This window comes from Typha latifolia, chromosome 15, assembly GCF_019914945.1.
Source record: "Typha latifolia isolate L0001 chromosome 15, TyphaL0001v2, whole genome shotgun sequence".
Taxonomy (NCBI): Eukaryota; Viridiplantae; Streptophyta; class Magnoliopsida; order Poales; family Typhaceae; genus Typha; species Typha latifolia.
Window position 1 is genome coordinate 4,232,043 of NC_133100.1, and position 15,105 is coordinate 4,247,147.

Here is a 15,105-nt window from a genome sequence, read left to right on the forward strand (position 1 = left end):
TGGATAATAAAATAAAATTATAAATACATTTGGTTTACGGTGAAAATGGCCCAAAAGGGTTTGAAAAAGAAGCATTCTTGATCGTAAAAATTAGTCTGATTATGGGTAGGAATCAGGCTGATCGTCTATGTGACTAAAGTTAATACTCTGATTTTTGGATAAGAATCAGGTTGGCCGAAACTCACGTACACTATCGGGTCGGAGCCGACCCGAATCCGAAACCCATGGATAAATTTCCCGTCGTCTCTCCCACGCTCTCTTCTCACCTTCCGTCTCTCTTTATACCCCGACGCTTCCCATCCCCTTCCGATCGGGCGACGGCAAGCGACGGTAAACTACAGCAACGAAGGCGAGTAGTTTTCCGGTGATATCAATCTCCGGTGAGGAGTTATCCGGCTAGGTGAGGTGTTCTTTTTTCTTTCTTTGGTTAGGTTTTTTAATATTTAATTTCTCTCTCCCTCCCCTCCCCCCCCCCCCCTCTCTCTCTCCCCCCTCTCCTCTCCATTTCTCCTCGCTGCTATAGAACCCTTTCCCACTGCATTGTTCGTTTTCCAAATAATCTCTTTAAGTTCAACATGACATTTCATCCATCAAATAGTAATTTTCAAATCCCTATCCTCCTGCCCTCCTCCGTTGCATCTTGGTCTACTTGCCTTATAGAGTTTCTGGAAAGTACTAAGCTATGATCTCCATGCATTCTTTTTTTTTTTAATCTTTTACTTTTTTAATTTTTTTTCAAAGTGGAAGGGATTTTTAAATGGCTACAACAAGAAAATCGAGAAATGTGAACAAGCGCTTTGCCAAGTTTAGTGAAGACTGGCCTGATAAGGATGCAACAACTGCAAATAAAAGTAGGATGCGAGTAAGTATCTTCTTAATTGCTTTACTTTTCTTCCTGTGCTTGGTAGAGCATATTCATTTCTATTTTAATTGCTTTATCATTTTTATTCCTCAATAATATGTTTGTAGCGCATTGAAATGTTTGTCAAGATTCATGATTGCATGTATTCCTTTCCTAGAAAGTGGGGTGCACCCAGTTAAATTTCAACATGAAGTAAGTTATAGTTAAAAAAAAAACAATGATATTAAGTGAATTGGACAGTCGAGGGGAAAATGTGTGCCAACTCTAGACAAATTCTTTTAGTGCCTATTTCTTGAATATCCTCCTATTTCTGGGTATATGATGTCAATTGACACTTAGGAGGGAAATACGAGCGGTAACTCCTCTAGATGGTATTGTTGTTCATGGGTGAAACCATCTTCTGTCACTCTACAGTGCCTATTTCTTAAATATCCTCCTATTTCATTCTACCGGAGCTTCTATTAAATGACTGAGATTTATGTCTTGCCCGTCCAAAATGTGCACTCAATTCTACTTCTACATGTTCCCTGACATAAGAAAGACTTATTTCCAAACTGATTTATGTACAGAGAAATGATATCATAATAGACTAAGAGGAGGGGCTAAAGGCAAGATAAGTTAAAAAGCAATGGCCTGCCTACCGATGCCCTTCCCTAGGTGGGGTGGAAGGTCTATTTCTCACATCCCTGATCCTTTCTCTAGTGCTTTTAAGTCGTGGAACATGCACACTTATGGAACACATGATCAACCATTTTATTTGTAGTATTCTTTAAATAGAGGGCCAAAGAGAAAAAGCCAGTCAGTAGTTAATTACTTCATAGTGGGACCATCTGCGAGGTGATATAAGAAGAGAATGCCTTTCATGTATAGCTTAATGCTGGTGGCAAGCTAAACAAAAGTTTCACAATGAGAGCTAATTTGAAACTTCTCGATGGGCGCCGCCCAAGCATGTCTTTGATGAATGTGTAGGATGTTGTAATTTGGCAACATTCTTCATGAGGCTGTCCACGGCAATGGTGAAAGAGCCTCACCAATGGGAGGGACTTCATGATTGGAAAATAAATGCAGCTGTCTAGGCTAACAAAGATGCCATTGAGCAACTCCTCTATAGAAATTCTAAAAATTCAAAACTATGATTTCCTTTGGGAGTACTGATAATTATATTGAAATAGAAGGTGTTAGCTCTGATCTCCAATTCACGTGGCATGCCAAAAGTAATTAACATTTCAACTATTAAGTATCAACATTCTGGTTTTGGAACCATAAATGTATCCTTTGCATAAACAAGTTAGGTCAATTAGTGGTGAACAATCCCACATAAAAGTGTGCCAGTATGAATGGCAATGCGTCTCTCCACGGCTAGTGTGCCAGATGTCAATGTTTCTCGTTGGCCACCCATCAATATGTCCATGACTACATGCCACCGGTGCAATGATCTTGAAGTACTGTATCACATCCTAAATACTGTGATAACTAGTGAAAAGAACAATAATTAGTGGTTGGTAATGCTGCATTGGTGCGAAAGGGATCATGCACTCATTGCATCATTGCAGTCATAGACTTCATTGGCGTTCGATAAATTCTCATCCATACTAAACAAGCTCCGGTTATTGCTGATTATCTGGTAGCCATATAATGAATCCCTTTAAGATTTAATGCCGGTAAATCAATATTCCTGATCCAATGAGTATCTCATTAATTAACAAGAAATGCTAAAACTCAGTCTGCCACCTTGTACTTTATCACTAGCCAATTTCACTACTGAAACCCATTCCTCCCAATTCACCTTTGAGGAACTACCTCTGTATCTATAGATATTGTAATATTGTACTTTAATTTTTTCACCTGAAACACTATTGGTTTACACTTCTTTGGGTTGGTATGGTTCTTCTGACTTTGTTCTATGCAAACGTCCAAGCTTTTATTAATCTAAAGTAAGCAAACTAAGCAACAACTTCATCCTATTTATAAGGATGAGAAAGACTATTGGAGAACCAGAAACATGTGGAATTTGATGTTTAAGAAGGTAGTGAGATCGGTTTCACCTTATAAATAAGTGACGATCCTTTCAGAAATCTGAATGTAAAACATAAATTTTAGATTTATGCTTTCCTCTTTGCTTCCAAACTAATTGTATGGATAAATGAAAGTACAGTTCCTCCTTGAAAAGGACAATATTTTATGACATACCTTTTACTATGCATACTACTTTCCTATAACCCTTTTAAATGGTCACTGTTGGTTGAGTTTAAGCAATTCATATTTGTGTTGCTGATCAATAGATTGACATGAATTATATTATGTAGTAACATGAATTATATTATGTAGTAATTCTGGATGTGTTTGTCATATGATGTTGAAAATTTTGAATTAGCTGCTAGAATTCTCACACAATAGTGCAGATGAGAATATTTCTACTGGTATTTGATTATGATTCATGTCGCTTGATATCACATGATAAACTTTTTAAAATAACCCTTTGCAGAAGAAGAAATTGTCCGACATGCTAGGTTCTCAGTGGAGCAAAGAAGAGCTTGAGCGTTTTTATGAAGCTTACCGCAAGTATGGGAAAGATTGGAGAAAGGTTTTCCATTTTACTTCTTCTCCTTGCTCTTTTTTGAGAGTTTTTATGTTTTGGGTTGAGATTCTGATCACTTAACAGAAAATATGAATGTCTATACATATAATCACACACTTAAAAAGTCATCTCTGTTGGGTTTGCTTTTCTTTTTCCCCTTCTTTTCGAAGAAACTCATTTGGGACTTGATTTAGTCAGATTCCTGTACATTTCTTGAAAAGTAATAAAAAGGTCACTGAATTCTTGACATTTAAGTTGTGCTTCATTTGGATTTCTAGGTGGCTGCTGCCATACGTAACAGATCGACAGAAATGGTGGAGGCTCTTTACAATATGAATAAGGTAAACATATACTTTGATTATTTCATTTGCATTCATCAAGATGACCTTTTGCAATTTATATGAAATGATGCTTTTTCCCAATTTCTAGCTTGCAAAAATACAAGGTTGCTGGAATGATCCTTAGATAAATGTATTAATGAGGGATATAGTATTCAAATATGAGAATATGTATTATAGCTGAGACACTCAAATCAGTTTTTCTATACTATCTTTTTATTGTATCTTTCTCTCGCATCGCCGCTTATGTTTACTAGACCTTTTTCTCACCTGCTGGCACGGCCATGTGCCGTTTGACACGGCCCCGTGCTAGTCATTGTGCCATGTGGAGCCATTTTTTTAAATTTTTTTTCTATTTTCATTGGTCATTATCAAATCAACTGATTAATTGATCATTTAGAAGGCTTGGATAAATCTGATGATAATGAGACTAGAGATGATAATGATGATGGTGATGGTGATGGTGATGGTGATGGTGATGATGATGGTGATAATAACGAGACTAAGTCCGGTGGCGATGATAATGGAGATGAGACATGCGTCCTTGTTACACAATCTTTTTAGAGATGTATTATTTTTACAAAAGACATGAGTTTCTAGATAGTAAGATATTAGGAGAGGTGCACCCATGGGATGATATAAGTTCATAATTACCATCATATCAATCACACCCATCGAAGCCAGAACACTATTATTATATTCTATATCTACAATCTATATATGTTTATAGTGTGTTTGTGCCTGTGCCGGTGTCGGTGTCATTCATTTCCGTACATGTTTAATATTCATGTCATATCATATCATAGAAGAATTATAAAATTTCTATTTGTATAAAGACTATGTGAGACGTTACAATGAGCAATACTATCAGTGTTTAATGAAACATTCTCGTGTTATTCTTGTGCCGACAAATGAAGTATTTGATTCTCATTGTTATTTTACGTTCAACTAGATATTAATTTTAATTATTAAACTATTATCGTTTAATATTATGTGTTCAATTATATTATGGAGTGTTCAATCATAGATATTAATTTTAATGAATGTCTTCAATCATAGTATGTGTTAAATAATATTTATATTTAAACTGTTGTTTTATCTTTAATAAAATATGTTATTTACAAAAATAAACTAAAAATAAAATATTATAATGTAGGTTTTAAACTTTTAATACATATATTTAAACTAAAAACTAAAGATTGACATATCAAAGACCGAAAAACATTTAAATATTATAAAAAGTTTATTAAAAATATTTTAAATGCGTGCTAGTGGCACATAGGGGCGTGCCTAAGGGTGAAAACGGGTCGGATTAATTCCGACCCAATTCGGATAAAAAATTTCTATCCGATTCGGATACGGATTCGGATATAGATAGAATTTTTGAAAAAAATTCGGATACGGATTCGGATACGGGTCGGACATATTTTTCGGATTCGGATATCGATATCGGATATCCGTTTACCCGCATATTTTTTTAAATGATTTACCAGTTTTTAGTTTGCTAATTTAAATAGTAAATATTAATCTTGTTACTAATAATACGTTATATATTATTTATAGAGATTAATTTCTCTAATTTTATAAATTTGACATATAAAAAAATTATTAGTTTTGAAAATAATTTATTTTATTAAAGATATAACAATCGTTCAACACATAATATGATTGAATACAATCATTAATTGACAATAGTTTAATAATTAAAACTAGTACCTAATTGAACGTAGAATAATATGGAGGATCAAAGACTTTGTTTGATATATCATGTTTGTTACATGATAAAAAAAGGGTTGCATAGAATAATTTAGGTTTACCACTCTATTGGATCCATTTCAGATCAATAAAACTCATTTTAAATTAATAAAATTCGTTTCAAATCTCACGCAATCCGTGTCGGTCGTCATGGCTTGACACGGGGGTATAGGGTTGGCAATTGGGTCGGGTCAAGATAGTACAAATACTAACACAACCTATTTATTAAACGGGTCAAATTTCTAAATACGAATACGACCAGTTATTTAAACAGGTAACACGACATGACTCAATTAACCCATTTAATAAATGGGTTGTATTCTTTATACAACACGGTTAACTCGTTTACACAAAACGATTAACCTATTTACACGACATGATTCACCCATTTAACCTAGTTCACTTGTTACAAGTTTACTATAAAACCTTAATTCAACAATATTTAGAATATATACATCATTTTCTAACCAAACTAACAAAAAAAGAAACAAATACACAAATCTAATAGAATTAGGCAATATTTAGTAACAATATTATAGCAATATTACGACAATATTTAGTAACAAATCTAGTAGAATGAAGACACCGGCTTTTGGCGATGGAGGTGTTGTCGGAGTCGGTGAAGTGATGGCGGAGATATCGAGACATCAACGGCGGCGAGGCGTTGGGAGGGGACCTCCATGGTGATGGAGTCTCAGATCTGGCTGCCATGACGGCGAGGCTTCGAGAGCAAACCTCCATGGTGATGGAGTCCAGCTCTAGCTCTCATGGCAGCTGATGGCGAACATGATGGTTAGAATATCAAATTAAACTAGGAGGATAGAAGTTAATAATTCAAAAACAAATTGAAAAGAAAGAAGAAAAAATTGTGGCAAATTGACCTTGAAAGGTTATTGTGCTGGACTCTAGAGAGCATGGCGACTTCTCTCACAAATCTGGATTCTCTCTTTCCTACTTCCTCAGGGATGTCCCCTCTGTGCACAATCTTGATAGCAACATTCTGATTCTTATACCTATTTATAATGCCAACCAACAAATAATGCATAGGAAATTAAAAGAGGAGAAAAGAAACTAGATAAAAACAATGAATTGGGGCAAGCGGTGGAGACCAGTGCAAGGAAAAGAAAACTTACTTGCCCTCGTAGGCCTTCGCATGGGCATATTTTCCAATCCTCGGACCAATAAAGAGCTGCTTCAGATCGATGAGCCACTTGGGATCTATGCGGGAACTTTGCCGGCGATGAACCCATCTCCAGATTCCATCTCTAGAGCACCGGGGATGATCTAACATCTATCTACCTATCTAGCTATCTCTAAAGGAAGGAAAGCCCCCCTACCACAAGAACCAACGGAAGAAAACATGGATAGGAAGAGAAGTAGAAAAGGGGCAGTTTCCTACTTATTCTTGCTTCTAATTTTGACCTTTTGGGAATGACATTGCAGGAGAGTGAGAAGTGGCAAAGGGAGGAGTGGAGGGTGGGAGCGTGGTTGAAGAGTTGGTTGTCAGTTGTGACTTATGGGAGATTACAAGGGTGGAGATAGTGATGGGAAAGAGCCAAAGAGGTGGTTGTGTGAGATAGTGAGAGAGTGAGGTAGGGTAGGTTAGGTTAGAATTTAGTTTATATATACTAATGGGTTGGTGGGTTGACCCGACTCGATCCAATCTGTATACTTAAACGAGTTAAACGGGTCAAAACAAGTCACTGTGATAAACCCAAACACGACCCGATCCAACTTACATACTTAAACGAGTTAAATGGGTTAAAACAAGTCACTGGTATAAACTCGAACACGACCTGATTATTAATTGGGTTAGGCAAGTTGACCTAATTATGACCCGAATCCGATTAGACTAAACCCAAATCCGATTAAGAGTCGGGTTATTGTATTGAGTTATTGAGTCAGGTCCAATATTTGCCACCCCTAAGGGTGTGCTCCTGTGCCAAATGCGGTGCCATCATTGGTCATCAAGACTATTTAATATGCCAAGTACACACTAATTCAGCAATCGGCACGCTCAATGCCTTCTACCATGGAAATCTTTGACTGTGAGTACATGTGGCTTATGGATTGATAGGTAGGAGGCACAATGTAATTGTTGTGGCTCTAGTGGTGCTTGGTCATCTGAGAGCTAGGAGGCAAGCTTATTCTATAGGAATATGTATTAGATCAGCCCAAGTCAAAACTGTGCTAATATGATAGATGGTGATAAACCCTTCCTATACTTTGAGTTTCTATCATCCCTATCATGCTATAGGAACACTTCAGGTCTTTAAACTGCATCTCTCTCTTCTTCCCCACTAGAGCCTTCCTTAACCACCATCAGCGTCCTCTTTCTTCCCTGGTATAACTCTATTTCCTTTATCACTGTAGCCTTGTTTTCTCCTATTGCAGCCAGTTTCTTCTCCACTGTAGTCTTGTTTTATCTTTGCACTGCAGCCCTCTTTTCTTACAAATCATATTCTACTGTCCTTACTTCCTCAAATCTATTCTGTTTTCCTTCTTTCTCTATATTTAAAGCCCATTTATTTGAAAAATTGCTACTGCATTGTCATGAACCGTGAAATGTCTCAACAAATAATCTTGTTGGGGGCATCAAAGATTCAAAATGGAGATTGTAGGCAAGATTTCTATATCTACATAGGGTGGCAACCAGGTCGGATTAGTCGGGTTCGAGTTGGGTCAAGATAGTACAAACACAAACACGACCCGTTTATTAAATAGGTCAAATTTTCTAAACACGAACACGACCTGTTTATTAAACATGTAACACTACACGACCCATTTATTAAACGAGTTATATTTTTTATACAACCCATTTAACTCGACACTACCCATTTAATAAACGAGTTGTATTGTTATACAACCCATTTACACGACACACACGACACAATTAACTGATTAAAACAACACGATTCACCCATTTACGAAGACATGATTTACATGTTTACAAGATTATTATATAAACTTAATACAACAAAAAATTTAGAATATATTTTTAATTTCCTAACCAGAGTAACAAAAAAATAAATCACAAATTACACAAATCCAGCAGATTTACAATATTATGACATTATTTAGTAAAAAAATTTAATTAGCTTGGCTTCCAGCAGTGGAGACATCGTTGGAGTTGGCGAAGCGGCGACAGAGATTGAGGTATTGGCGGCGGTGAGGTTCTAGGAGTTGGCTCCCGTGGCAGCGAGCTTCAAATTTGTTAAGGAAGATGAGGCGGGAGAGGCGATCGATGCGATTAGAGACAGTGAGGCAGTTAGAGGAGAGTTAAAGGTAGTGGAGAGAGGAGGGGAGGGTGGGAGGCTGTTCGTCTAGCGTCCCCTAGATCTCTGGATCTGTCGAGGAGGATGAGGTGGGAGTGGCGAGGAAGGACTTGGTAAATGTGGCCGAAGAGGCGGTAGGAGGAGAGTGAAAGGTAGCAGAGGGAGGTGAGGAGGGGGATCTCGCTGGAGAGGAGGTTGCTCTTGATGAACCGCTGAAGATGAGAGTGAGAGGTAGCGGAAGGGAGGGAGGAGGGTAGTGAGAGATAGCTGAGGGAGGAGGGGAGAGCAGAGATGTTACTGGAGAGAAGAGTGAGAGGTAGCATTGGGGAGGGTGGTTGCTAGTTATGGAGAGTGAGAGATAGTGTAGGGGAGAGGACGATGGTGGAGAGGGAAGGATTATAATTTGGTGGAGGTGGCTAGGTGAGATGGTGAGAGTGTGAGATAGGGTAAGTTAGAAGTTTTATTTATATATATATTACTAAGTTGTGGGTTGGCGAGTTGACCTGACCTGACCTGACCCGTATACTCAAACGGGTCAAACGGGTTAAAACGGGTCATTGACATCAACCTGAATATGATCCGAACTCGATTAAACTAAACAAAAACCCAATTAAGAGCCAGGTTATCGGGTTGGGTCAATATTTGCCACCCTTATATCTACATCTAAACTTGGTGCCTCCATAGTTTGCAGATTGAAGAAAGAACTTTTTGTTAACTTTGTTGCTGATTTGAGAAGTTCTTGATAACAGTGGCCTATTTTTTATAGCATGAAAAACAAAGAGTATGGAATTCAATTTTATGGTTTCACACCATTAATTGCAATTTTCAGTTTTGTAGCACTAGTCTTAAACATAATTTGAGCGTTTGGTACAATGCAACTCATTCAGTAAATTTTGTCTTATACTCTTACGTTGACAACTTAAACCAGGCAGACTAAAACTTCAATATATTAGCCCTAGACCCCCTTAAACTATCACTGTTTTAACAAATAGCCCTTGATTTATTTTGACTATCTTTCTCTCAACTTTTCTCTTCTTTCATCTAAGGCAAGGGTAAAATGCTCTTCAAAGTGCCTATAATTGATGACGTGACAACCAAATGACATTTTCTTAATAAAGAAATCAAATAGGCAACTAATGAAAGAGGTATTTGGAAATTTTTACATAGTTGAGGGTGCTAATGTGCGACAAAAAATAAATAAGAATTCTATGTGAAAAAAAAAGCAATAGTTTAAGAGTGTTTAAATGTTATTATCCCTCTTAAAATCTGTTACTATCCCTTTGTTCTTACACAGCAGTGGAAAAAAAATAAAAAGAATCATTATTTCAGTGGTCAGCTTGTCTACTCTAGTTTAGATATTGCCTCATCATGATGATTCTTTACTTTCTCTCTGTGATTTGGCCTTCTGATAGTACAGTTTGGACTACATTCTTTGTTCGGATAACTGTCATTCTTTCTTGAAGCCCCATACTGCTTATTTATTAATATTTTCTGCTTTAGGATAGATCATTTTGAGATGAGTTCTTGTAACCTTATGTACTTCTTAAAGAGAAATGTGCCCATAAGTACTTTTCCTTATATGCTATATTTGATGTGATGGTTGTGATTCTTAGGTTAGTGTGCAATTTCAGGCTTATTTATCCCTTCCAGAAGGAACAGCTACTGCAGCTGGACTAATTGCAATGATGACTGATCACTACAATATTCTGGTGAGATTGTTCATCTATTTCCAATTTAATTTCTAAACTACTGTGATTTCCTATGCTTTTTAGTTCTTTATGACTTCAAAAATAATTCTGTTGATACATCTACTAGTCTATATATGTTTCATGTTCACTGATTGATGAACAAAGTAAAAAAAATATAGTTTTTTGTAGGTATACCCCTCAAAAGCTACTTACTTGCATCTATGCCCTTCTAAATTTAATTTTGCATACATAGACTTCAAACTCTCCTGGTCAGACTAAAAATCAGTAATCATTCTGCATATAATTAGAGGCAGTAAGGGCCATCGGTGCTTGGTGATCTTCTGAGAAAACACTACTTAGAAAATGCTGTAGCAAGGTAGACATCAGGAACTCCTCTCAGATCAAAGACACCATGTACTGGTAGCACCGGAAGTTCATATATGATAAAGATAATATGTAATGTGATACCTGCTAATCATTCTGATAAAATATAAAACATTGAGTCTTCGGAGAACTATTGAATAGCAATGTAGACGATGAAAGTCTAAAAAATAAAGAAACTTTTCCATAGCTAAATTGCCATTACATCTAAGAAATTAGTCTGAATCCCTAAATTGCAAGAAATTACAGTCTGTGCAGTTCCAAAAAATATTTATAAAATATTCATACAACGTCCAAATAATATGAAACCAGATAGATTAGATTGTGACGTTATGATCTACACCTTAATCCATCTACCATCTACCACATGTAAACCCTAGACTCAGTGAGCACCGCTTCCAGAAGGACAGCAAGGGGCTTATTAGCTGTGTGACTCAAGCACACGGGTACCATTATTGAATATGTCAAGGCTCGAATGACTCAAATGCTTGACCGATCAACAACTCGGAGAAAGATCGTCTCTTTCAGGTTTCATTGAAGAGCTAGCAGGAAGCAAGGCAGTCAAGACTGATTTGATCGTGAGCTTTAGATTGGTCTTAAACAAAGCAATGGCTTGACTAATTATGATTTCAAGTTCTCCGTTTGGCTTATGAAAGTTTTTCTGAATTTGGAAGTTAATGGTTAGCAAACTTTGCATTCATTTCATCTATAGTTGTTCAATTGTAATATCTTAATTCATGTTAAATCACGGACAAGTTATAGTGCCTCTTTATTATCTAACTAGCATACTGATGTAAGATAGTGTCACAGAGGCTTATCTTAACCATACCAGTGCTATTTCTGTCTTCATGTACGATTAATTTGACAATCTATGCCAATTGCAGCTGCACTGTGACACTCTGAATTGTGAATCTTTAGCAACAGGCACACTTACCTATCTAGTAATGCATGCATATTTAGTGGATGTTCATTAAAGTGAATTTGACTACTGAATTCGAACATATTCATATTATCTTAATTGACAAAATGATTTATAATGTATTGAAAATAACCTGGTTGGCTTTCCACAAGATTGTGGTATGTTACTATGTGAGAATTGAGCTAGTAAGCAAACACTACCTGCTGTTACTGACTTCAAGTAAGTAGAGAGAGTATTGCACTATGCCACTGAACCTTGTTCCATATGTGCATAAATTTTAAAATCATAGGTAAATTAAGCTTCATTTGTGACGGCAGAAGTAGTTACAATTATAGCTTGTTTCCCTGTACAGAGATTACGAATACGTCTCTTATCTCTTGGAATGTAATATTCTTCTGTGCAACTAGGTACTCTGAAGTAAGTGGAATAAAATTCAGCTGGTGGATTTTTTTGGTGATTTCTTGGCTTCATGCTTTCTTAATAATTGTTGTACCATCATGTTTTTCTATATGGTAATTTTTGTTGATAACTTACTTGCATCCTATTCTTTGACAGGATACTTTAGTTGCTTCATTTATTTATTTGCAGATAATGGAAATAACAACTAGAAGAAATTTAATGTTGCTGAATATCTTGTTATCACTCTTTCGATTTTCTGCTTGCATCCCTATGTTTTTCAATGCTCCCAGTTGGTTGGTTCCCTTTATTATATTCTAAAAGAAATTAGGGTTAAACTGACAGGAAGGAAGTAATAGTGATCATGAAAGCAATGATGTATCCAAGTCATCTCGTAAACCACAAAAGCGTGGCCGGGGAAAACTTAAACTAGTGTCGAAAGGTTCTGATCCACGCTATCCTGATCTATTGCAATACCAATCAGCTTCATCAAGCTATGGATGCCTTTCTTTATTGAAGAAGAAGAGGTCTGGAGGTAACTTTCAACACTTGAGCATGATGCTCTAACAATAAAATGTATGCTTTCTTGGTTAGAATGTGGTTTATTTTATTAGTGCACTTACTACTGTTGCAGGTTTTTTTTGCTTACCATAGTTAAGAAATTTTTGGACGACAGTTGTCATTTATATATGAGAGAGATTTGTTTATGAGGCTGAAGATATTGCACACTGTACACTATTACCTTGTGTGTGTTGTAGTTTCATAGACTTGTGAATACTAGGGGTGTAAATGAGCTGAGCCTGAGCGAGTTGGCTTTTGCTCAGGTTCTGCTTGATATTATTTTTGACCCGAGATTTCTTTTCAGGCTCGGCTCAACTCTTTTGACCTGAGCCCAAGCTCTAAATGAGCTCATTTTCTTCCCTGTTGAGCAAGTGTCCCTTGGTTGCTATGGGGATCAATTGAGAGCGTCCAGAGTTGGGGTGCTGGAGCTGTAAATCGTTACCTCCATTAGATTGCAGAGATAGAAGAAAGAACAAAGCCTAAGCCGAGCTTGGTGTTGCTGGTAATGGTGGTTTCTTGGCTGAGATGTTGGAGATGGTGGAGCAGAGAGTCAAGGGGAGGGATTGGGAAGGGAGAAGGGGGATGAGGAAGAGAAATGTTGAAGTAGTTTTGGTGGATTAGGGGTGTATAGTCGTCGGTTTGGAAAATAAAAGTTCCTCTTTGGAGCACAAATGTAGAGTAATAGAAGAGAGAGATGATAATGGAGCACAGAGATAGAGGACAGAGGTGATAGAAGTCCAATCATGCCTTCTTGCATTAATCGTTTGTATTATTTTAATTACTAAAAAATCTAATCTTGCTGTCTTGCATTTATTGTTGGTATTATTGTAATTGTTAGAAAGTCCTTTTGTGTTCTCTCTCTCTTCAATTTCGATAATAACTATGCATGATCTGTCATTTGTTGGTGGAGGATCTACGGAGAGATTTGGATATTGAATAGTTTCTTATGTAGGTTATTTGGGAACAAGTTTAGCATGAAAAATTAGATTGGTGAGTGATGGATGTAAAGGTTCATATTAACACGCTGAGGAAAAGTGCAAAGGATTGATGGAGATATGGACCATTCATTCTATTTCATATTAACACGCATTTATTTTGACAGCCTTAGTGAACACTTCCCTTTTATGCGCCTATTCATTCTATGTTACTTTGATTTTAAGGTTGAAGGAATTGAAACTAAATAAATGATTGATGGTCCACGCAATTTTACAGATATTTTTGGCAGTTCTATGATGTCGTGATTCTCTCTTGCCATGCATTTTATTTTTTCGAATTCACTTAATTAATTATTTATGCAGTTGTAGGAGTATCAATTAGACTTGTATATGTTACTTCTTCAACAAAGTTGGGGTTCTGTGCTAGTGTTAAGATATCTTTGCAGCTGTTGTAAGTTGTAATGGTATATTGCTTCTTATATATATATTCATAGCTAATTGGTGTTGGTTTCCTTTTATTACATATTTGATTAATGTGTTGCAGTGGTTTACCTTTTCAAGTTGTTTCTTTCACATCTTAAAATACATAGTCTACTCTTTTATCAAACCAATGTTTTGAAAATTGGAAAAGACGACCACTTGTATTGCCTCACCTCTCAAACAGTAAAGGTGGCCCTCGATATGGGGGTGGGCTGCTTTGGTGGGATTGGCAGCCCACCTTGGCGTTTGGTTTGTTGCAATTGTGGATGCAGATAGGTTGATTATGCGGGATGATAGTGGGTCGGGTCAAGTGACCGGTAACAAAGTGGGTCGGGTAGGCTTATGGTTAGTTTAAAAAAGAGAACTTGTTCGAGCCCTAATTCTTTCTCCATTCCTCATCAATCTCTCCCTCTCTCAAGCTCTTTGTTCTTATTCGATGGCGGTAACAAGTGACGGTGTTTTAGAAAATGATCAAGGCAACCTCAATAGGTGGGGTGGCCACCAAGGCGCTTGAATACAAGTCCTTGAGGCGGGTTGAATCTAGGCACTCAGATGGGCAGTTAAATGGGCGTCTTAGCAGTAAATTGGGTGCTATGTGATTAAGCTGTGTTAGAATTTGTTAACAATTCTAGTACATGTATCAAGTATAAAGTACTATTCGTACTTTGGTCCGCAAACCTATGAGTCAAGTTGCAAAGGGTTCCTAATTCCTATTAAATGGGTGTTTTTGCCATAGCTTTTATTTTTCTCTTCCTTTCTTCCTCTCTTTTTTATTCTTATAAGGATTAGTAAGGACAACTGTTATAGGAAAGAGCAACAACTAAAAGGCTGTTGACTAGTACTCTAAGACTACTCTTGTGGTGGCAATGACAACAATTCCCTTTATGCATGGAATAACAAGTTTTCTTATAGATAGATATGAATATCTTAATGTTTC

At 36.8% G+C, this 15,105-nt stretch overlaps 1 protein-coding gene across 4 annotated transcripts in view; it reads left to right on the top strand.

The window, feature by feature from the left end:
* The first annotated feature begins 260 nt into the window (after positions 1-260).
* Positions 261-15,105, top strand: part of LOC140801884 (protein ALWAYS EARLY 3-like) — a 39,595-nt gene continuing 24,750 nt past the window's right edge. For 3 of the 4 annotated variants that reach the window (XM_073157238.1, XM_073157240.1, XM_073157239.1), the window contains exons 1-6: positions 261-400; positions 742-862; positions 3,348-3,446; positions 3,719-3,781; positions 10,440-10,517; positions 12,538-12,727. In XM_073157238.1, coding sequence (XP_073013339.1) covers positions 758-862; positions 3,348-3,446; positions 3,719-3,781; positions 10,440-10,517; positions 12,538-12,727 — 535 coding nt within the window. In that variant the 5' untranslated portion in view covers positions 261-400; positions 742-757. Of the gene's footprint in view, positions 401-741; positions 863-3,347; positions 3,447-3,718; positions 3,782-10,439; positions 10,518-12,537; positions 12,728-13,403; positions 13,480-15,105 lie in introns of those variants that run through there. The other variant, XM_073157241.1, reaches the window with a different exon arrangement.